Below are 24,714 nucleotides of genomic sequence, written 5' to 3'. Positions count from 1 at the left end.
GCAGTAAAAGTTAATGTAGAGCATGAATTGGTACATCTGAAAGCCTCGTTCACCATTCGCTTGTTTTTCTTTTTTTTTGTTGCTCCTACTAGTGCAATTTGACTCTTTTCCAAAGATTAATGAAATGTGTGTTTGCTCTCTTTTAAGCCATAAGGTAGTGAGTAGGAGGAGAGATAGATAGTATAGTTTTGTGTTACAACAAAATGACATTGACAAATATCATGTAAGGTAGAATCAGTAGGAACGCACCATAAAGATAGTTGATTCTCATTGTCAGTACATCTGATACTGACATTTTTGTGTGGTTAAGCATCCTGAGTACAGAATAATAATGAAAAAATAAGGCAAAGGACAGGATCTCTGCAGATACAGCCACCCGCACACATTTCTATTGGGCCATAAGTGATGACTGAAAGGGACTCTATTTACATGAGCCTATACATTGTTTTTTTGGAAAATGTTGCATGTTACGTCATTAACACAAAGGATTGAGATGAAGAGATGAATGGAGAATAAACCTAGAAAGTCAACTACTGTTATGACTGTATAACCTTCCCCTGATGGGCCATCTATCAAACACGGGGCTCAACGAAGTCAAAATTCAAACCGGTGTAAGATGAAGAGGCTGAAATAGATGAAGAAAAAAAAAAAAGAAGTGGGTGGAGGGAGAAGAAGACGTCTTTAGTGCGCAGAAAATCATTTTCCACACATGGGTATCAATTGACGCGAATAATTCCTCAAACTTTTTTAAGTCCGACTTTAAATGGCATTACATATGTAGTGAGGCATGAAAAATTAATACGCCGGAGTCGGGGAAATGTCAAGGGTAATGATCTCCGCAGCAGCTTACCTCCTTAGCTTTCTGTTTCAGTCGAGCTTGCTCTGGGTCCTCTTGCCTCGAGCGACTCTGTGGAGTAAAGGGGGGGAAAAAACACAGGTTAACAGCTGGTTTAAGGAGCCCACCCCCCTCCACCTCCACCCCCCCCTCTCACCACTCATCTGTTGCTGCTGCAGCAAAAATAGTGCAAAATGGGAACAGGATACAGAGGTGTCAAGGACATCGTATTTGAATTCAGAGAAGTGCAATGGAGCGCCCCCCGGGGGGCGGTGGCCTTTAAACCCGCTCCAAATCCAGCCCTAAATAAGCCGCTGGAGGGGGATTCTAATCAAAAGAGGTTATTAAAAATTCTGCACGAGCCAGCACACACACACACACACAGTCACACACACACACAGGGCAAAGGATGTTGGTGAGTATCAGTGGCAGTGACTGTGTGTGTGTCACTGCGAGCCAGTGTGGCTATCCGTTCCTGTGTGTGTGTGTGTGTGTGCGCAGGCGTATGTGTGTGTGTGTGTGTCCCTGGCGTAACAACACAGCACTTCTATTTTAATCAGCAGCCAAGATCTGGGTGAATGTACTTGTCCCTGGGAATCCTTCACCACACAGCCAAATGTACATGTACGGATGACCACTGCAGGCAATACGGGCAAATTATGGTACTACACACACACACACACACCAAGCACCATTGTGTTGAGAATCTGGATATAATCTGTGTAGTTTGATTTTTACTGAATTAACCAAAATTAGGTCAGATCCATGAAAAAAACACTTTTTTCCCATATTGTTCAATATGTCTTTTGGCAAATATTATAGAGCATCAGTCCCATATGTAGATTATTACCAGGAATAAATTGATAATTGGTTTCATGATAAACAACAAAATCCCTTAGGATAAGTTTTATAGGTTCACATTTTACCGTGATCATCATGATAGCCATGCCTGCATTGACCAAAGTTAGCAAAAGACTCTCAGACAAAAGTGCAGCAGCAACGTGGGTTTGTCTAACGTCGGTAAAAACTCTGATATCGCAAAGGACATGGTGCCATGTCAATATAAAACTTGGTGAAATGATGTGAGTGTGTGTATCAGGAGTTTTTGAACTATGATAACTGGAATCATGATAAAATCCTTGTGAATTCTGCACAACCTTGCAATTTTGTATGATCACCACAACTTTTCCTCTGCAACTTTGGAGCTTCCTGCGAGTTCCACCAATCACAGCAGTCCCCCCGCATGAACTTCATACATGTACATTTCAATGAACTGACTAATTCTTTCTATTATTCAATACTGTTTTGTTTTTTTGTTTCATCACAGTACTTAAAAAACACAAGGTTTGCATTGTTACTGACATTTATCAATGCTCTGTGCACTTTTATATTTCATAATTTTGTGCTTGCTGTTTCGGCTGAATTTGAGCTCCAAAAAGATTTTCTTCTTTTTTGAATACCCCCCAGGTGCACTTCTTCATTTACAAATTAAGCATATTTTATTAGAATTTTTGGTAAGGTTACTTGGAAGACGAAGAATGTGGTTTTATTCTCTCTAGAACAAGTTGCCTTTTTAATGATTTTTCATGAATTATACAAAAAAAAAAATTTGCAGCTTGTTTTTGCAATTTTCAGTTCTCGCAATTTCACTGTAAAAAACACACAAACCCTGTTTTCTTTACTGACACATTTCAAAAGGTAAAGAAAATGTCGAGGATAAAACAATAAAATACCCCTTTAATATGTTTTACAATACACTCTCTACATCATAGAGTATTCATATCTATTAGCATTTTTTATTTAATTTCTCCTTCCAATACCAAATCAATGAGAGTGAGCGCCTGACCCCCCCTCCAAAGCAGGACACCTGACTCCGGCCTCAACCCTCTACCTCCCTCTATCTCCTTCCTCTCCTCATCTCCTCTGCCTTATGGATGGAGAGCTGCTCCTCCTAGCCTCTCTGCTAATTGGCTTTAAATATATCAGGCGGTTCACGTACTGGTTGGTATCTCAACTAAGAGTAATGTGTTTGCCCTCCGGTCGGCCGGAGCATCCCTCAAGACTTGAGTCATATTTTAAATGGACGGCATAGAGGAGGAGGAGGGGAGGCTTGTTTTGGAGGAAGGAGGAGAGGAGACGGCGGTGGAGGGGATTATTTTAGTGGGTTTCTTATTCAAGAGGTCAAATTAGCGGGCGCTCGAGCAGGAGAGAGGCAGGCGGGCGCGCGGGCAGGGAGGTGGGTGGTTGGCGGAGGGGCGGAGGAGTGGGAGGGGTTGGTACAGATGGACTGTTTACAAAGGGCAGCGGTGCCACTGGCATGCTTTACATCTCCTCTGTCAGCTGCCCTGATTTTTCCACTTACAGGAGAGAACAGAGGGGAGAGGAGGACCGGCTAGTAACGCTGACAAGCTTTGTTAGGTTTGGCACAGAGCAGCGCACTGTACTTAGAAACTGTAATAAAGGAAAAACTCCATAATACAACACTGCACTTAGAAATAAGGGTTCCAAAGGGGTTCTTCTATCTATATCCTAACAAGTGTGATATAACAGTCAGTAAGCTACTTTGTGTCATCTTTGAAGTGTTGTGCTTTTTCTCTAGACACGCGCTGCATGCGAACCACAGATTCTGCTTTTTATTTCAATTACTGGAATCGAAAGCTCAGTTTTGATCGATTTTTGATTTAATATTTAAAAAATCGTAACACCCCTATATGACATAGAAATATAATGTTAGTTAGTTACTCGTGCACACATTTACATTCATAGCAACTTCCTGAAAAATACGTAGTGTTACGTTTCATTGCATCTTTGTTTTATTTTTACCACATTTCTACCTGCCTACAGATTCTACTTTCACATATCTGCTCATGGAGTTAAGTATTTTCCCCACATGTTGGTAAGCAGAGCAAGGTACGTGATATTTAGCTCTGTGTATAAATGGACCTAAAAATGTAATATTCAGTGTTCTTCATGGCTGCTTCGTCATAATATCTGTTAGAAAATGTGCACATGCTAACTGAGCTGCACCATATTAGTCATTGTCAGTACATTTATTCTTCTACATGTTATCTAATGTGTGGTGTATAAACATCTCTAAGAAAATGTTTAATGAGCAGCAATTTCAGAATGAAAAAAAAAAAGAATTTTAATTTGAGACAGTGGTTCTAAAGTCTGAAAGTGGAATTCAGGACACTGAGGAAAAGAGTTGCCCTGCTTCAATACAGTCCTCTACAGCACATGATCAATCTGTGGTGTTGATCATATTCCAGGAGTGACTGTGATGGCATGTTATTTTTTTTACCTTGACTAGTTTTGTCTACTTTTACTTCTTAAAACCCCAGAGGGTTGTACTTGTTTCACTTAGCTGTGAGCTATCAGTTGTGTGTGTGGAAAGAGAGAAGTTTATTCTGTCAATATATTCTCCTAAATATTAAGTCCAGTGGGTGAAACTTGCATTCCTATCACTCCTCTTGCAGTAATGGCTGATACATTTATTTATCAATATATTTTTTTCTCATTTACTTTACAAATTACTGAAAGGGAACACAGATATCCTCCGAATAGCCAATGAATCAATATCAAGCTTCACTTTACATCTGTTTTTAAACATGAGAGCTGAAGAGTTGCATGTCGAGAAAAAGTGAGATGAGCCACTTATGCAATATGTCTTCTGGCTGCATAATATATTGGAGTTTTGAGATTTATAATGGATTCAGTGATGGATTTCTCCTTGCAAAATGGTTGAATTTTGGTCCGACATGGAGACTGCAAATAAAAATGTTTGCTCTCTTTTGTCTTTTTAAAGAGCAAATCAAATTAAGGTTTTGATAGTTATCATTGGGAGCATTGACAGGAAAAGAAAAGAAAAGAAAAGAAAAGAAAAGAAAAGAAAAGAAAAGAAAAGAAAAGAAAAGAAAAGAAAAGAAAAGAAAAATGGAACAATGCTACACACAGATTACATAACCAGTAAATGTTTCAGCAGTATTTTAGGATGGATTTTCCCTGTTATGAAACAACAGCTTGTCTCCATACGATAATACAGAAGAAGATATAGCATGTATAGTTAAATAGAAACAGAAAAACTACCAGTATGTTCTCAGGCAGTGTGGTGGTGTAATATATCTTACAATCATTAGGCAAAGACTTGCTTTCCAAACTTCTCCTTGAACTGAAACGCCATGGCAACAGGGGCCAAAAAGCCATAGACATTGCTCTGAGGTGAAGTCAAACTACTCAACGATGCTCATGCAATCCAAATAGCCCCGAGGTAAACCCTCCCAACAAAAACTTGGCTAAATTTGCAGAAGTTCTTCACTAATCCTGTTAATGACGAGAACTGTTCATAGTGGAAAAAAAAAAAAAAAGATTACAGTGCTCAACCATGTAGAACCGGGCCCTGACAGGGGATATAAAAGCGTCACTATTCATTTTTTTAACAACACACTTCACAGTGCCGTTTTCCTGCTGAGGTAATGTCTTTATTCACAACCAGCAGTGAGGCTATCTGGAAAAAAACAGACAGGTCATGAGGTTTGGTGGCCAGTGTTCATCAACTAGAGGATTTTCTAATATCCTGCATGGCAGGACCGGAGCGTAATAATGCAATTAAGACGGTGAGGTGTGCCGCAATGAGAATCTTTACTGTGGGACATTGGCTCCATTCAAAATTAATTAAATTAACCTAGCTTTCTGCTAATGTTGCACCGCGAGGCATTTTCATTTGCAAAAGATTCTCTCTCTCTTTTTTTGTTCAGTGGTGATCTTTCCAAATTTGAAGACCTTTTTTAACTGATAAACAAATGTCTGTCCATGCACAGGGCTGAGATCAGACGAGTGGACAGGTCACAATGCAAGGACCCTGCTGGAGATAAGTAGTTTTAATACTTTCTTGCAAAGTTAGTGCAGGTATTCCTGTCTGTATGCTTTATTGTGTCATTAGAAAACGAGACAAAAGTGACACCTACACTCAGCAACAATTTATACTATTTTTCAGAGGACAAAAGGTCATTTGATAATTTCATTAGGAACTGATTATTAAATTAATGGCCAGCTATTTTAGTAATCAACTAATCAGTTTGAGTATTTTTTAAAGAAGGTTTTAGGGTTAAGTTAAAGTTCTGATTTCAGTTTCTTCAATGTAAATATTTTGGGTTTGTAGACAGAACAAGGCATTTTCATCATTTTCATTTTTCACCATTTTCTGGCATTTTATCAACCAAATAACAAACTAAATAATCAAGACAATGGTCAACAGATTAATAAACAATGAAAAGAATTGTTAGTTGCAGTCCTGCACTTATGTCCCTGAATAAAATGATGTTAAATAAGTCTATATAGACCGCAGCAGCCACATTGGTATGAAATAGTAGGGTTAACACAGGTGTTATCAATGATAGTAATGAAGGTCCTGTTCCATTTAGTGTAGCAGAGCCTTTCCAGTGAGCCAACATGCACAGTAGCAGCACCCCGACTCTGTTGGACCTGAACTGAACTGAAACCTAACACAATCATCATTACAATGTTTGCGGTTTGCTCATTAAGGTGGCTACAAGGAACTTTCATATTGTGTTGATTTTGGAGGCCTCTCTAGACAAAGTTGGTAGTGTTTCCACTGCCACTACCACAAAATACAACCTAAAAATTTAAATTATCTGAAGAAAATCTCGTCCTGCTTCCTTTTAAGTGGCTAATATGGTGCTCATTGTAACTCTGCTTGGGAAAATGTAAATATGGGCTCTTCCGGTTTATGTGCCATAAATTATTTCATCTGATTTTGTAGGGAATCCAACCAGGTGGCAGGCATTAAGAACAACTATTAGAACAACAACTAGAAATAGTAAGTCTTCTTACCGATTGTCTCATTTCCTTATGTAGATCATACAGAGGCTTCAGTATTAAATTGAGACCATTTCATAACCATTAAAAACTCCTTGTAGCACATTTAATATTGGATACAAAGCTTGCTCTATTCCAGATGGTTCAAAATTATCCTCTGCCTTGGTGGTAGTCTAGGTGCCAGCAGCTGGTAACTTGAAATCATGGTGATTAGATTATTCTTTAATAATCTTCTATATCTACTAATTACAGATCCATGAATTAAGTTTTACCATTTTTCAAGATTCAGGGAAAAGTAGTACTTGTGTTATGTTTGTGTTTGAATAAATTTGTTGTGGTGTATTTGTGCTGTTTCTAAAGACCACGCCTACATCAAGCACCGCGGCCAGTATTATGAGGCTTTTTCTCTGGAACTTCTGATCATAAAGGTTAAACAGAGCAATTATCTCTGTTCATGATTACTAATGCAGTTTATTCCAAACAAATATCTGTTACTGTTGTTGGAAAAAATGCAGTACTTCCTGTGCACGGTGCAGTTATCCTAGTATTTCACACCAGATGTTTAAAACAACATCAGTATACTGATAGAAAGATTGATAGATCAATCACATGATGGCTTCTCTGATATTGAAATCTGACTCTTTTTTTTCAAATCTGATGCTCTGTTTCACCTGAGCTATCAGGGCTTGTGATAGAGCGGTGTTTTGCAGCTTGCACATGGGAGTGAGTGTGTGTGTGTGTCGGCATGGTGCATGGTGGTTGCGTAGTCTAGGAGGTCCCCCCTCCTCGTTGTGTCCGGGGAGGAAGAGCCAGGACAGAGGAGCCCTGGGGCCAGGAGCCTGGGAGGACACGGGGAGGTCACTTCATCCACTGGTGTCACACTCTAATTCATCTGTCAGGGCCCGCGCTGGAGCAACATGCACACACATACACACAGCCGTACACAAAAACACACTGTTGCATGGGGGACATAACAACTCTCTCTCCCACACACACACACACACAGAAGGATGGGGAGGTGACAATAACTTACTTTAGCGGCTTTCAGCAAGATCTCTCTCTCCTGCTCGTCCTTCCTCTGCTTCTCGATTCTCTCCAGCTGCTCGAAGAAGCGAAGCTGAGAGCGAACGTCTGCGGACTGCTCATAGCACTCATCATCCTGACAAGGAGACAGAGAGAAAATCACTGCGACGGCAACAGTTGAAAAAAAAGCTCAGAGTACCATTTGGTCGCTGCTCCTGAGGCTTTGGGCACAATTTTCAGAAATTCAGGGCAGCCCTTAGTCCATACATACATACTTAGTTATCTAAATTAAAAAACCCAACACATTATCTACTGTAAGTAAATTGCTATAACATGTGAGAACAGGGTAAAAGAATATTTCTGGGTTTCAACAAGTTAAATTTGAGACTTTTAAAACACAAGTGAGACCTGATTATTTCACATCCACACTGGCAAAAAAAAGTATGTTAATTAATCTCTTATTAAATCTCTCATTAATAGTATTTTTGCTGGTCCAAACTGCATAATGTAATAATACATTGTTGTGTTTTCCACACTTGAAGGTGGAGCATGAAGTGAGCTGGATGTGTTCTGATAAATTCAGAGCAAGCTGCATAATTTCCCCCACACAGATTTAAAAGCGCAGCTGAAGTTAATGCAGCTTCATAAATGTAACGTTACCTTCATAATCCAATCATTTTTTAAGACCTATCAAAATCAAAAAGTATTTAGGACATTTTTTATGCCTAAAATTCAGATTTATTGGACCTGTGGAAATCCTGTATTTGTCTGACATCAATGAGAAAAAAATGAGAGACATGAGACTTAAAAGAGGCCAAGTTACCAATCTCCTAACAATTCATGTGGCCAGTTGTAGGTGCAACGTACTAATTATTGTCATGAATTAAGTACACACTGTATAGTGCTAAAGCAGATAAATGATCAGTTCTTATTAGGCTGTTAAGTCTGCAACAAATTACTATTTTTATAATTGATTAATCCTTTAATTTTCTGTCTTCAATTATCACAATACCGTCCCACATTTGTCAGAGGTCTTAAAATTATTTTGTTTGTATGGCCGACAGTCCAAAAGCGAAAAGACAAATGCAGCAAACCCATTAACGTTAAGAAATTTGCACCACCGTTTTCCTTTGGCCATTTAGCTTGTAGATCACTTTTCTGTAGACTGACAAATACAGAAGATTAATCCATCACTCGTTTCAGTACTATTCCACTGTGAATGTAAGTAACCATGTCACTTACTATTCTGGCACTATATGGAAACACTGATATGCCAAAAGAAGCAGTGACTGAGCAGGTAAAAAAGAGGTTTTACAAGAGGGCTATGCATACATGGTTCTGCCCTCAATTTAAGTAGGACTGATAATAAGAAATTATGCATTTTATGTATGAGCATTCTACTATTTTCATGTTTTACTTATTTATTTTATTTTCAGGTTTACAGTTTTTCCTGACTCTTAAAGACACTGTGAAAAAACTAAGTTCTATTGTTTCCCAGAGCCCAAACTGACTCTTCAAAGAGTCCGACTGACATGAGGGGAATATTCACCTAGACATTTTCTATGTGGCTTGTGCACGATCTAAATCACCCTAAGCACCGCTTCCAGCATTTTATGTTCTGTAAAAAAGGTTCCATACGGGTGTGTATCGGTAAATATATATGCCAATATCAATATATCTATATTACGCCCACATCAGGCCCATATTGGACTGATATATCAATCTGGCTGTACTTCAAATTGCTTCCTTTGTCCAACCAGCAGTTCAAACCCACAGATTTTTCATTCATTCATAAATGACAAAGAAAAGCAGCAAAGCCTCACATTTAAGAAGCAGCAGAACCAGCAAATGTTTGACAGTAACTGAAACTATTAACTGATTATCAAAACAGTTGGAATCTCATTTTCTTTCAGTTGAATAATTATTTAATTAATAATTATTTGACTAATGGTTGCAAATCAAGTTTAAAAAGGTCTGGCATTTTTCCTAAGATTTCAACTTATATCTTTTGACATAATCTGTCAAATCAGATATTATTATAGCAACATTTATCTGCTGTCACTTTATTGGAATAAAACATTAATAGTATAAATTTCCTATGATCAGACATTAACTTGCTGTTCCTGATATTGACCGTGCATTTCTACTATGATTACAATAAAATATTCTAATAAATAAGTCAGGGATGCTGTGATTAGCATGAAATGTAGCTTCATCATTAACTACACACTTGGTTAAACCAACTTTTAGACACAGCTCATGTGGAACACCACCACTCTGATCACGACGACAGACTTGAACACACTTAACTTTTTCTGTTTACAGACGACGCTTCTCTTTGTGTGTGGTGCATCACCTCCCACTTGGGAGATGGAAAGCCAAGTGTAAAAACAACTTTTGTAGGTCATCAAAAGTTAATAGGATAATTGCGTATTTCACATGTTTGTGTGGGTCTGTGTGTCTCCTGTGCAGCTCTATTCTCCTCTCGCGCTTGATTTCTATATCACTGTCTTTTCCATCTGTGTGTGTGTGTGTGTGTGTGTGTGTGTGTGTGTGTGTGTGTGTGTGTCAGGTCTGTGTGTGTTTCCATGAGTGGATGAGAGAAGCTGGGTGGCATAGAGCACAAAGACACATCAGAGGAGGCTCATCGCCAGCACCCCTCCACACTCCCCCCCGTCCCCCTCCTCTCTCTCTCTCTCTCTCTCTCATCCAGCCTCCCTCCTCTTTGTTGCAGCGCTGAGCCTGCACTCTTGCCGTAGCTCCTGCCGCCGCTGCCGAAGCCCGGTTGCTCTTTAAGGCCGCTTTGTCTTTTGGTCTTTTCCCTTTTTTTTCTCTCTCTCTCTTTTTTTCGCTGATGTCAACAGAGTGGCTTCACAGAGCTTCATGCCTCTCACACACACACCTCATTTACAAAACCACAAAAAAGGAGGAGAACGAAACGAACAGAAGAAGGAGAAGAAGAAGAAGGAGCACAAAACAAGATGGGGACAGCTGTAGCGATGCTCTTCCTCCCTCCTCCTCTTCTTCCTCCCTTCTTGGTGTCAGGAAAAAACACACTTTCAAAGTTTCCCCCCAGTTCTCCCAACAACGCCCAGATTTAGGCTTGTAGTCGCGACGGGTTTGTGCTTTAATGTACACCAATTAAATGTGGTTGTATAGTTACGAGACATGAAGTCACCAATAACAACAAAAGTGCGCAGGTGTAGGCAGACGAGCGCTTACAAGTTCTTTCATTCCTCAAGTTTTGGCTGACTGAAAAGTCAGAGCTCTCCTGTTTATCAACTCAAGGGTAAAAAATATTTCTTATATTAACTTTTATGTGTTTATGTTAGTGGTACACCGTCTGTGAGACATATAAAAGTGCATTTGTTTGCACACCCCTATGTGTCTGTGTGGGAATGTTGGAGCATACAAGCACGCCAAGTTTGTGTGTTTATATATGTGTGTGCTTGAATGTCCTGATGAAGTTTCTTTCCCAACTCCAGCGATTTAAAATCCCCCGAGTTTTGATCCAGTGTAAACTGCAAACTGCTGGTTTATGAGAGGGGCTGCTCGGTTACATGCAACATGCCATCTGAAGATTATGTGGCATCAACAGTCTCTGTACAAGAAAGTAAGCATGGTGGCTCACTCAGGGATAATTTACAGGATTTGAAAGCAGAAACATAAATCACAAGTGATGTTGATGATGCTGCTATTTAAAATAAATTAATATCTCCAGAGTTGTTAATTATACTAACAAACATTAATTCAAACACAATCCAAATAACCCACACTACACAATTTAGGCTCTGATTCACTCCCTCACGCTGTTGTGTGAGGCACTGGCCTGCCCTTTCAGAGCAACTTGGGGGTGTTCAGGTCTTACTCAAAGATCCTTTGACATGTGGTCTGTTTGTGTCTAGATGGTAACCCTGATTTGCAAAAAGCTTGCACGTGCACTCTTGATTCAGCCCAGACTACAGGAAGTCAGGTGACACAGTGAGAAAGACTCCATATAGGTATGCGAGTCCTGGGTCTAATACAGGACTTTCACCCAGGAGACTAGCATTCACGTCCAATATGAAACAGAAAAAAATCAATGTTGACTTTTTATTTTTAGACTCTACACTTTCTAAAAGAGTAAAGTGAAGGCAAACTTCTCCCATGTGCAAGCTGCTTCAAAATATGAAGAAATGAGTACAGATCTCACAAATCTCTCAAGAGTTTCACAATTGAAGGGTTACCATTCTCAACACTAATCCAAAAATGTGCAAAGAGTGAACCATGAGTTGAGCTGAGGCAGTCAAATGAAGTGGCTACCTAGTGGCTAGAAATTTTTGACAGCACTGACTCATCACTCAAAGTAGGCATGCCCTTAATAATGCATAGCTTCAAGCCATAATATAGTTTAAACAGGTTAGTTATATAAAAAGTCAGCCCCCATACAATTATCAAGGAAAGGGGTAAAAGGGAAATTATCTATGGAGACGAAAATTGTTTGTTTCTTTATTTCTGCTATAAAGTTGGTCATTTTTATTTGCGATACATTAGCTTGTATGCTAAGCTGCTAATTGGTAGGCGTGCAATGATTAATCGATATAGTCAACAAAAATTGATGGCAAAATTTGTTGCCAACAAATTTAATTGTCGCCATTCATTGGTTATTGAAGACTAGGCTAGATTGCTGTTAAAAGCCAAGACAACTGCGTACATGCCAGAATCAAGAACAAAAAACATGACTTGAATGTCAGTAATTCCCTTATATTCATTCCCAACACAAACTGAATTTTTCTTTTTGGATTTTTATTTGTGCTCCTCTCTCTCGGTTGTATCTAGAAGGGAACCCTTGATTTGCAGAACTCTTGCGAGATTTGTACTGATCACTTTGGTGATTTTTGCAGGATTGGGGCTTCCCTTCTGGACACGACCCTCTCTGTGACTCTGTCTCTTTCAAACTCGGGTGAAAAAATTCAAAACAGGAGTTGCATTTTTTGGGGCAACCAGTTGATTAATCATTTCAATAATCGATGACTAATCAACTTAGTTGCAGTCCTTCTAGTTGGTGCATGTAGACTGATTGGAAATGGAATAGGTTTATAAAAATGCATTGAATGATTCTAACAGAAATGTTATCAACTCTGGACATCTCAACTTTGCAGGTGTGTGTGTGTGTGTGTGTGTGTGTGTGTGTGTGTGTGTGTGTGTGTGTGTGTGTGTGTGTGTGTGTGTGTGTGTGTGTGTGTTTGCTTTCATTCCTACCTTACAGGAGTCCAGTCTGTGCTGTGCGATAGTCGAAACTTTTTCTACCACAGTACGAAGTCGTGACTGTGTGGCGTGTGAGATGAACGTCACTGCCTCCATAGGGACCTCTGTGACGCCAAACTTCTTGGCTGTGACCATCACAAACACACACACACACACAGACAGACACACTTAGTACAACATTTAACTTTTCCCGATCAGTGTATCATTAATATCAATTCAACACCTCTTTCTCAAGAATCAGCAACAGTTTGTGCTTAAGCAGATTTCTCATTCACTTCAGTGATTCTGTCCCAATTAAAATGTTGATCCTCTCCTTTACCATCTGGGAGTTTTTATAATAACATTTATTATCCCTTTTAATTTACTACAGGGATAAACAGGTCGAGAGTGATTGTTTTATCATCATTTTTCTTGCTTCCACAACCTGAAAAAAACAACAGCTAAGCATGGAGAAGGTAATTGTTTCACTGCAAACACACACAACCGAACAACTCATAAAAACACAACAGTAGACAAAACACAACTTTTTGCTCATACACACCTACTGTACACACACACACACACACACACACACACATTCACACTGAAGAACTGTCTGGATTAGTACGTGCAATTAACTCCCAGAAATAGGACTCATCACAGAGAAAAGTTAATTTGTTTCACAGTCTTAGTGCAAATTCCAGAGTGGCTTTACTAGCTAAGCTCCTTCAAGTGTGTAAACGACATTGACCATCTCTTTTCGTAGGAGAAGGATAATTTAGTTTCCTTGGAGCAAAACTCATCTGAAGTCATAACAAAAGAGAGGAGGACAGACTTTGGTCGGGTTACTATCTGTTTCCAACTTCCTTTTAAATTATTCCATTACCATAATTTTCTCTCTGGCACCCTTTTAAGTAAACCACACCAATTATTTAAATCAGCTGAACAATACATATACTCCTCACCCGCTCAGGCTTTGAAATGGATGGAGGCAGCCCTGTTAGCCTTATAATTACAGTGGCAATACATGTGGCAATGTCACAAGGTCAAAGAAAAACACTAATAGGCTTCAGCTTTTCTAAAAAATAAGATCTTTCAGGGACATTAATATTTCAAAGAAAGTTTAAGAGACTTAAGAGCCAAAGAGCTACATTTCTTTGAGCAAAAACAACTGCTCTTCAATGGTACAATCTGATACAAATCATCATTATTCACCTAGAGAAAGGGGCCAATAACACAGCTAGAAACAGACTAATGAACCGGGCCGGTCTAATGGTTTGTTTAATTTCTACAAGAAAGACAGAAAAGATAACAGGAATAAACCTGCACCAAAGATTGTAACATCTCCAGTTGGGTGAATATTTTGCACTTTAGCCTCTAGGGATTGTCAGTCGGTCTGTCCACCACTTTGGTCCAGACTGAACTATTTCAGCGAGTATCGGAGTGTCATTAAATTTGGTGCAGATATTCTTGGTTTCCAAACAGCATATTTTAATGAATCTGGCGATCCTCTGAGTTTTCCTCTAGTACCACCATGAGGTTCACATTTGTGGTTTCAAGTGAAATGTCTCAAGAACAATTGGATAAACTGCCATGAAATCTCCCCTTCACCATCAATTGAAGTGACTTGGGTGACTTTATGACTTCTCATCTAGCACCACCATCAGGTAAATACTGTATTTGTTTAATACTTTGATTTCTGGCCAAATACCTGCAAAACTAGTTACATTCAACAGCCTAAACTGTACTTTTATGTTTAGTGATTATTAGAACTAAATGGGAAGCATTATACCTCCTAGACATCAGCATGTTAGCATTGTCATGTGAGCCTGTTATCATGCTGATGTTAACATGGAGCTCAAAGCACCAGTTTAGTTCCAACAATGAAACTGCTCACAACAAGGTCTGTGGATTATCTTAAGCAACCAGGTCTTGATTTTTGGAAAGAGTAAACACAACAGTAAACATGGAGGCCGCTGAAGTCAACATTTACAGTTTCTTTTATACGCCGATGTTCAGTGGAAGTCAGCAAATTCGTTAGCAGATGATTACGAGGATGAGGAGAAATTAGGGCTGGGCGATATATCGATATAAAAATTATATCGATATATTTTTAAATGTGATATGGAATTAGACTATATCGTATATATCGATATAGTTCAAATTTGCGCTGTGATCCTTGCTCTGCTGCGCTGATAACCCGGAGCTCTCTGCACTGCTCCGCGCGCCCCTCCTCTTTCGTGCACAGAGGGGAGAGGGGCAGGGAGAGACACTCCGGCACTCTTCAACAAGCATGGAGGAAGCAACAACGGCTGCAGAGCGCGCGAAGGAGGAATTGGTTAGTAAACGAATAAGCAGTGGCTCAGTAATTTGGAGATGGTTTGGTTTTAAAGTATCAGATGAGCAACAAAATCACGTTATATGTAGGGAATGCGCTAAACAAGTTACAGCCAGGGGTGGACGCACTACAAATCTTTTTCACCACCTAAAACAGTGGCAAAACTGCAGTACGAAGAGTGTGTGAAGCTGCGCGCTGCAGAAGCCCCAGCTGCAAGCCATCCACAACCCTAAAAAGCTCCAGCCCCGAAACAAAGCCCACTGCGAGCCTCATTTCCCGCAGTGTGCCTTATGAAAAGAAAAGTGACAAGTGGTGTACTATAACGAAAGCGGTGTCCTATCACATTGCAAAAGATATGGTCCCTGTTGCAACTGTGGAACAAGTCGGATTCAATTTCAATAAGCCATTTATTGTTGTCAAACTAAAAAAAATGTTTATTGTACTTTTCTCATGAATAGATTTATTTCAGAAAAAGATTGGCCTATTTTATTTTATAGGCTATTTTTATTTAAGATATATTTTTATTTAAATGTGCACGGAGCTTTAATTTCAAAAAAGGTACAGTATTTATGTTTAAATTTTATTATTTGAACAACTGAGCATTTTTTTTCATGAACCATGTGAAGAAACCTGTTTATTATTTATTCATTTGATTTTGCCACTGTTCACTGAAATAGCCAGTTTCAATAAAACTACTTGTGACATGTCATATTTAGCTTTGACCTTGACTGAACATTTGCTCTCACTTTGCGGAAAAAATATCGGGATATATATCGTATATCGATATTCAGCCTAAATATATCGGGATATGACTTTTGGTCCATATCGCCCAGCCCTAGGAGAAATAAGAGACAAATTTTTAATTTCATGGAACAATGGCCGCTACTTTTGTGAGGAGGTGTGTGTGGATGTGGAGTTGAAGCCAGGAGCGGTGTGGTCATGATGTGAGTGACTTCACAGAAACAGATGTCATCCAAAATTTCAGGATGTCAAGGGCTTCTTTTCCGTCCTTTCTGACTTGCAAAGCTTATTAAGATAAGATTTATTAGAATGTATCTGCAATTCTTTTAAGGAGATATCAAGTAAGAGTTCTGTAGTAATAAGGTTGCAAATTTTGTGCATTTTACTTAACCAAAACTTGAACACGTTGACAATCAATAATAAATTAATCATTAATAATTAATAAGGTAATGAATGGACCTATTTTTGTCACTTTAAGTTTTATTCAAAATAGTCTAGTGGCACACTGGTTTTGTGACACATTAATTTAGGAAACAAAAACAAAGAAACAGAACAATAAAACAACAATGAGGTTCTAGCCTGAAATGACTTATTTAACAGACAGTTCCGCAAAACAAAGTGATGTCAACTGGGGCTCAATTACTGCCATTTCTAACAAGGTAAATAAACCAAAATGTCAGAAAACCTGTGAGCTCTAGAGAAATGGTAATGATTAATGATTAATCATTAACATATCTATGAGTGACTTTCAAGGTTAATCGCATGATTGTATAAGTATTTTTCCTTTATTCTCTGTGTCAAGCTGCTCTGTTCTCATCATACAAAACTAGCTAATATCATATACCACTACACTGTACATATACTATATACTGTACACTCTAGCTATCTGCTCATCACTTAACAACATAAAGAAATTCATTGGATAGACAAAATCTGCACTGAGACCTGGCAACTTGAATATCTATTTAGTATAGAAATGAATGGTATCCATGGCAACAAGGGTCCCCCTGAAAAGTATCTGGCACTGAACGTGGAAAAGGTCCTGAATGACCCATCTACACTAAATTATATCTGTAATACCCGCAACCATGCGATTCTTTCCTTCCTCTGCCCACACAAACTTAACAACGAAAGACCCTGATATTCCTGAACTCCACTTGGAGCAGCTGCTCTGCCTCACCTGAAGTGAGAAATTCACTTTTTCTTGGAAGAAATCATGATCTCAGCTGGAATAATTTTCACTGTACATCATATTGTGTTTGGTAAAGCAGAGGCAATGCATATAGTACAGATGCTACTCTAATCTAATAGTAGATGAAGCATAAAAATGCCATGGCATGGTGAAATAAAAACAGGATGTAGCTGCTTGTCATAGCGATTTGATTATTTAGTGTGTCTGTTCCAGTAAAGATTCACTCTAAACCGAGCTCAAGCAGCTAACATTCGTATCAAGCAACGAGAGACGTAAGTGACTGCAGCACTCCTTGGCTGTGATGTGTTACTGAAGGAAGCTAACAAGCTGGAGGAGCAGGTTAGATAGTGCAGTTTAATAGCTGCACTGGTAATTATATTAGTTGATAATGCCATTGTGCACAAATTAACCACGGCCCATGGCAACATAATGTCTCTCTGTGGCCAACAGATATTCCAAGGAGGTAGCCCCTGTGGCCACCAAGTATTATCACCGTATTCAAAGCCTTCTGCAACACAATGTTACAGTTCCACATACATCACGATTCCTTTGTGCCTTTTAGTTTAAAATTATGTGAAAATGGCAAACAGTATTTGTTGCCAACTACCTACTGGTATGTTGGGCCTGCTGAAGTATAAGCCTGCTAATGTGGTCCTTACAGTACCAGAAACACAAAAGGATGACACGGGGAAAAAAAACGGCAAAGAAAATTTAGTGAAGGAGTAAATGGAAGCAGGAGTTTAAAGGGACAGTTCACCACAAAAAGGAAAATACACATTTTTCCTCCGACCTGTAGTGCTATTATCCTTCTAGATTGTTTTGGTGTGGGTTGCAGAGTTTTTGGATATATTAGCCGTGAAGATGTCTGCCTTCTCTCCAGTATAATGGGACTAAATGGCAGTTGGCTTGTGGTGCACCAAGCACCAAAAACAAATACATTTCAAAAATTCAAAACCAGTGTCCCTTTCCAAAACTTATAAGCCGGTTGCTCAAGATAATCCACAGACTTTGTTGTGAGCAGTTTGATGTAAGAAATACTTTCTTTTTGCAGTATAATCTACCAAAAATACTTTAGAATCTACCAGAATTCCTTCTTTTACTTTGGGTTATCTTGAAGAACTGGGTCATGACTTTTGGAAAGAGATACTGGTTTTGAATTTTCAAATAGATTTTTTGGTGTTTTGAAGATCACAAGCTGAGTGTCGTTTAGTCTCATTATGTTGGAGAGAAGGCAGACATCTCTACAACCGATATCTCCAAAACTCTGCAACTCACACCAAAAAAGTTGGATAAATAGCACTACAGGCCAGAGGAAAAATATATAACATCACATCACAATTAATGGGAAAAAGTAGATGACACAAAGTTAAAGAACATTGTGTTTAAGTTGATCAAATTGCTTTTTCTGTTTTGCTTTTACATAAGTTTACGTTTGAGACACCAAAAATGTACTTTGGCCAAATTTGAGGGATTGGTGGCCCGTGGGGCCAGTGCTCCAAGATATTTACATCTATCTCTGCACATATATTATTTGACGGTTTAACACTCCACTATTTCTTACACCAACAGAGAGAGATTGGAGCTCATGTCTTACAATCGGAGAGCTGACATGTTTGTGTTGACCAGTGTTTTCCCCAGTAGCAGGTCGTGCTAGTTTCATGGTAAAACTGACATGATGAGAGCGCTGCATGAGGCACTTCCCTTGTTTTGAAAGTGAATCATGTTCAAGTTGCAGTAAATTTAGCTTGAGAGCACAAAGCATCCAATCTGAGTCGACCATTTTTGGTGTCAATGCTCCTATTTTTCTTGAGTTATTCGATTGTACTATCAAGCTATATTTATACCCAGGCTGAGGACCAAGGGTGACAGGGCTTTTTCTATTTGCCCCCACTCTTTAGAACAACCTCCCTGAGGAGATCAGACTGGCAAGCTCCTTATCATCTCTTTTAAAAACATATTTTTATAGATGCGCTTTTCCAGGGATTTTGGTCTGAATCTGTTAAGCCACTTCTTAAAGCCTTTTTTATACAAATGCATTCTCCCTTTTACTGATTGTCTTTTTAAATAATTTTATATAATTTACTATTTGTCACTTTTGTTTCATGTAATTGGATTATTTTACCTTATCAGTTACCTGTTACCTTGGGTATCAATGTCACATCAGTCCTTATGTCTGTCCACATGTATAAATTGATTTCATAAGTCCATGTGCATGCATGTGCACAATTGTGTGTGTGGACCTTTAAGGTATCAGTGGACTATCATCACTTTGAGGAGCTTTTCTAGAGAACTCCAGCTGTGCCTGTGTTCTAGTTCCTGAGATGAGGGGGGGATGTTTTGCAGCTTCACAAATGAAACTGCCCCCCTCTCCTCTCCTCTCCTATCCTCCCCAGCTCAAGGACTCGAGGACCAGCCTGAAGAGATATGAGTGAAGGAGGGAGAGAGGTTTGGGAGAGTAGGGTGGCACAAGTGTTTGTTTGGAGGGAATAAATAAGAGAGGAGAGGAAACGAGACATAGAGAGACATAAAGAAGAAAATAAAGAAGGGGATAGAAAGAGGCATCTGACATCCTCTCCTGGAATCGGTATTGAAATAAGAAGAAAAGAGGGAAAGAACAGGGAAACAGGACATCCGCTCTGGTTTGAAAAGACAAAAGTAACAAAGAAAAGAAAGATGCATCTTTTTATGGGGGCAACAAGAGGCCGGGAAAGGTCACGGTGAAGTTTTAGCGGGATGTAAACGAGAAGGCAGAGCAGAGTGGAACTTGGTGCTCGTACAGTAAAGAGGAGCAGCCGAGGCGTTCTGATTGAGTGGAGCTGGCAGGCCGGGGGAGCCTCCCTCGGACTGCTGTCAGCTGAAAGCGTGGAGAGGCCAATCACTGACACAACAAAGCTGCATAAGTGCCACTTCCCCAGCAGGGGGCGCCCTAGCCTCCTGCCCTGTATCATGCTGCGTGCCCCCCCTGAGGAAAGATTTATATTTTTAAACAAGCCCTCTGCCCTAAGGTGACGGGATAACAACCACGCCGAGAGTCCACGTAACAGAACATGACCTGCAGGCCTCAGCACTACACTAAAGATACTTTAATTGAGGTAAAGCAAGATGAGGGCGCTAGACTTCCCGTCACGTGGAATTATGCTGTGTGTTTTTTGATCTGATGCACAGGAGCAAGATGCTAGGCACAGTTTTATTTTGAGTGATAACGCTCATTATACGTTTTCACAGGTTTCACTGTGCAGCCAGAGCCTAAAGTATATTTCAAGCAATAAAATTGAGTGCCGGTAGCAAAAAGAGGTAATGAAGACACTATCGCTCTCATGTGATGCTGCTGAAAACAAACCAAGACTTCTCCGCTTGTATCGATTAGCACACGCAATACTGTGTGCTATCAGAGTGTCAAGATCCACTAAAAAGAGAGAAAGAATCAAAATCTCACTGCCAAGTCTCATTCCTCTAAACTCTGTTCCTTTAGTCCAGAGGACAATCTGACAGCCAGCCTTCAAAAGACAAACCCATAAAGTATTTATGTGTGTGCCTGGGGTCCAGTGAGTTCAGACAGCCACTGAAGAATTCATTAAAGGAGGTGAAAGAATTGTTAAGTGTATCAAATTTAAACCGAGGCCAAACAAGAAAAGGCTCAGCCTGAACCACTGTAGGAGAGAAAATCAAAACTGTCTTTAGTGATGACACTATAAATACAGAAACAACATGTTCCGAACACAAAAGACAACAGATAGTGATTTCATCACGACTACGGCCTGGATGTTCAGCTTTGGTTTGTTGTTTGGAGTGGGAGGGTGGGGGAACACTGATACAACATTAAGATTTTTACTACTGATAAAATAACCGCTTGAATTCTGAGAGGTGAGCCTTCTCTGACTGCAGCTAAGAATATTTAACAGTTAAAGGATCGGTGTGTGGGATTTAGTGGCATCTAGTGGTGAACTTGCAGATCACAAACAACCCGTGTCAGATGCGATGCTAAAGGTTTTATCTAGAGCCAGTGTTTGGTTTGTCTGTTCTAGGCTACTGTTGAAACATGATGGTGTAACATTGCAGCCTCCTTGGAGGAGGACTCAAAGCCACTGTATATATAAACAGCTCATTGTATGGTAACGCAAACACGATTCCTAATGAAAACATGCTTATTAATATTATATTCAATTTCTGCCAATTTCTACCATCAAATCTTAGAAACTGGACCTTTAAATATTTATGAGCCGCAACTTTGCTGTACAGCAAGACGGCACACGGCAGACTCGTCGTACCTGTTTCCAATATTCGTCGATGGAGAAGTCCCGGGTGGAGAAAGGCCTCGTCTTTACATGAGCGGATCTGCGTTCCTACTAGTTCAGAGTTGGTAGCGAGTATTCTTGCACTCTCCTCGTTCAGGTTCACCCCGGCCATGGAGGCGACATCATTGATATCATCATCATCCCTGCAAGATGAGAGACTGAAGATTAGTAAAATACAAAATACAATGGAGAACATCTTATTACCAAGGAGGTTATGTTATCTGTGCTGTTTGTTTGTCAGGATTCTGAAAAATCTACTGGCATGATATTCATGAAACCCTGTGGAAGGGTGTAGCACAGGCCAAGGAGGAACCAACTTTATTTGGGAGCGGACCCGAATCAAAGGGCAGACACAGAAATGATTTTTCACTTTTGTTAGTATTACAAGGTAGGCATTTGGCCTTGATGAAATAAGTTACATACATCTTAAAATCAAGTTGATGGTAGGAGAGTTCAATAGTGACAAAGCAATATGATGACTCCATATTACATTCCATTTTCATGGGTACCAGTAATCCACTGGTGTAGCCTGCACTAGTTGCGCAAACATCATACAAAAATCATTGTCCCTGGCGCACTCAGGGACAATGATTTCATGGGAGATTCGGTACAATCGTAACACTGCTGCAAATGTAAGACAGCTATTTTCTCAAACTGTGGAAGCATAAATGCACATATATCATGCAACTATTCACATCCAAATATAAACTGTCTCCAATAGAGATATTAAGGACAAATGTTCCAACTTTAAGCTTCACAAGAGCAAGCAAAAATATCGAACGCAAAGTTTGCAAGATTTGCTTATCATACAAGAACAGTGTTTCCCCTATAGTGTATATGGGAAGTGTATATGTTGCTGAAACCCCCCCCCCCCCCCCCCCCCCCCCCCAACAGACACCCCCGCCCTGCCAACAGGATTCCACCCAGAAATTCAAGTTGGAGATTTTTTTTTATTCCATTATTCAATTTTTATTTTAATCAAAAGGGCCTATAACAGGTGTTCTCTTTATCAAATAAAAAAGCTAGGCCCGTTAGGCCCACCCATAACGCCGTGCCTGATGGACGGATGGATAGATGCATGAATAAATAAATTAATGAATAATTAAATAAAAACAGTGTTCCACTGCTAAAATAAAAAAATGTGAACACAAATCAGTGTTAACTGTTTATTCAGGTCCAAATGCTCTGTAATCATGGTAATGGGGTCCTTTGGTGAGAGGGTCCCCGAGAGGGACGCCAACGACGGACCACGCTCTTTCCAGCCCAGGCACCCTCCCTCCCAGAGCGAAAAAGCTAGGGGAAACGCTGCAAGAGGGGCACAAGACACTTTTTCTACAAAATTTCACCTATCCAGGGTGAACTAAAAGTAAAGTTGCTAGAGGCAGTGAAGGTCACGCGCGGATTAGGGCAACCGGATAGCTCAGGGGAATGGCCCAACTGGGAAACTGCCTTTAGGGATTGTGTCCTTGTCGCGACATTAGCGACTCCTAGTGGTTGCTCTGTCTACAGCCTCCACAGTTGGCAGAAACAATGCCTGTAGTACAGGGGGAAATGTTCATCACAGAATTCAAGAAAAAAAGGAAAAAATCCAAATCTAAAAGGCACAATTCCGCCTGCTCCGCTATGGAAAAATAATTGAGTTTGGGCATGGAGGAATAGCTTTGTGCTCACACCCACAAACATTATCAAAATATATTCTGAGATCCTGCTTGTATTCATGAATATTTCCTCAGATGACAATATGCATTAGTTTTGTGAGTGAGTGCTATGCTTTGGTCATAATGGCACAGAATTCCCATTCCAGGGTCTCTTTGTGTCGGCACTCTGCAAGGCGGGGAGATGAAGAGCATTTGGACGGAGTTAAGCTCGGTAAGGATGCTCCTGAGGATTGGCACGGGGCTGTGATGAATCTGCCTATATACTAATGTCAACAAACTCAATTTGTACATGGCTTTGCCACCCTTTGCTTTGTATTTTCTTGATGTACTGGTCATTTCTCATGGGCCTAATACTGGATTAACATGCAGAATTGTGTTTAGCTCTTTGCTTTTGACAGTCATTGAGGTCCCCACATCCTTGAGAGGCTGTAACTTTCTTTGTGAGTTGTCACCAGGACAAATTCCCCTACAATTATTGTACTTGGCAAGTAGTGATTGTGATTCTGGCCTGAATTAGCTGAGCGCTGACGTGTTGTGCTTACAGGACTGGCCCAGAGCGAGCAGAGGATTTTCTGAGTGGCTTTGACGGAGGGAACAAAGAACCACAGAACACACACAGAGTGGCCTCTCGCCACTCACTGGCTCACCTCCACAGTCATTTGCGTTCATGCCACCGATGTTGGTTGCGACAGAGCTTGTGCGTGCGTCGCTGTGCTTTTGTGTACGGAGTGGGCACACACCGTCGGCCAACTCCACCCCGCCGCGGCCCTCCTGCTCCTTGGTGCGGCCACAGAGAGCCGATATGAAACTTGACACCACAGCGGGAGGTTGACAAAGACGATTAGAGCAACTCCCTGAACCTCACACACCTCTACCTTCGCTCCTATTTTCCTCCTCTCCTCCAGCACTCAGTCTAATTATGCCTTCACAGAGAGTATCTACACAACAACACAAGCATGGATACATAGGATTATACCCTGTGCTGCACCTCAGGCGGCGCACCTTTCTTCATCACTTCCTCATGGATAACTTAACCTGTCCTAAAAAGAAACCTGCCCGAGGCCATGTTCACTCAGATAAAGAAGAAACGCTGCTACTTTCACAGCTTCATATGTAGCAGACAGGTAGATGACCTCATCATGTGTGTAACACTGTACTGACACCAGGCTGTGTAAAGAGAAACAAAGACCACAAGAACCGCCATAGAATACAACAGGTATTACACCTTGGTGCTGTAATAGAACCAGGTTTTCACATGTTAAGCAATGGTGACAATGAACCACACTGTGGACATGATCGTTTAACAACATGACCATCTCAGCAGGTTTGAGAATAGACAAAAATTCTTCACAATATGTATCATTTTGTCCATGAAAAATTTGGCTGAGCACTCACTGACAATCGCTAGCCATCTGAAATTACTGATAAACCCAGCGAGCTTGAAAAGCCGAATGAAACCATTAGTTGCTGCTAGCAGCTGGCCTCTTAAATGATGAGTCTCCAGCAGCAGCCAGGTGAGAAGAAATGAAGAAAAAATCTGTGGGAACTTTAACCGAAAGAAAGACTGACTG

General features: G+C 40.2%; 1 protein-coding gene across 7 annotated transcripts in view; it reads right to left on the bottom strand.

Moving 5' to 3' along the window:
* LOC146333220 (transcription initiation factor TFIID subunit 4) overlaps positions 1 to 24,714 on the bottom strand; it is a 122,000-nt gene that overhangs the window by 55,326 nt on the left and 41,960 nt on the right. For 6 of the 7 annotated variants that reach the window (XM_084720977.1, XM_084720994.1, XM_084721012.1 and 3 more), the window contains 4 exons: positions 21,459 to 21,628; positions 12,935 to 13,065; positions 7,704 to 7,829; positions 851 to 907 (listed from right to left, as the gene is read on the bottom strand). In XM_084720977.1, the coding sequence (XP_084577103.1) occupies positions 851 to 907; positions 7,704 to 7,829; positions 12,935 to 13,065; positions 21,459 to 21,628 (484 nt within the window). Of the gene's footprint in view, positions 1 to 850; positions 908 to 6,328; positions 7,510 to 7,703; positions 7,830 to 12,934; positions 13,066 to 21,458; positions 21,629 to 24,714 lie in introns of those variants that run through there. The other variant, XM_084721003.1, reaches the window with a different exon arrangement.

The sequence above is a fragment of the Lutjanus erythropterus genome, chromosome 1, assembly GCF_056507025.1.
Source record: "Lutjanus erythropterus isolate fLutEry1 chromosome 1, fLutEry1.hap2, whole genome shotgun sequence".
Lineage (NCBI taxonomy): Eukaryota > Metazoa > Chordata > Actinopteri > Lutjaniformes > Lutjanidae > Lutjanus > Lutjanus erythropterus.
Note: the sequence above shows the minus strand (reverse complement) of the source record. Positions and strands in the feature narration are given on the sequence as shown.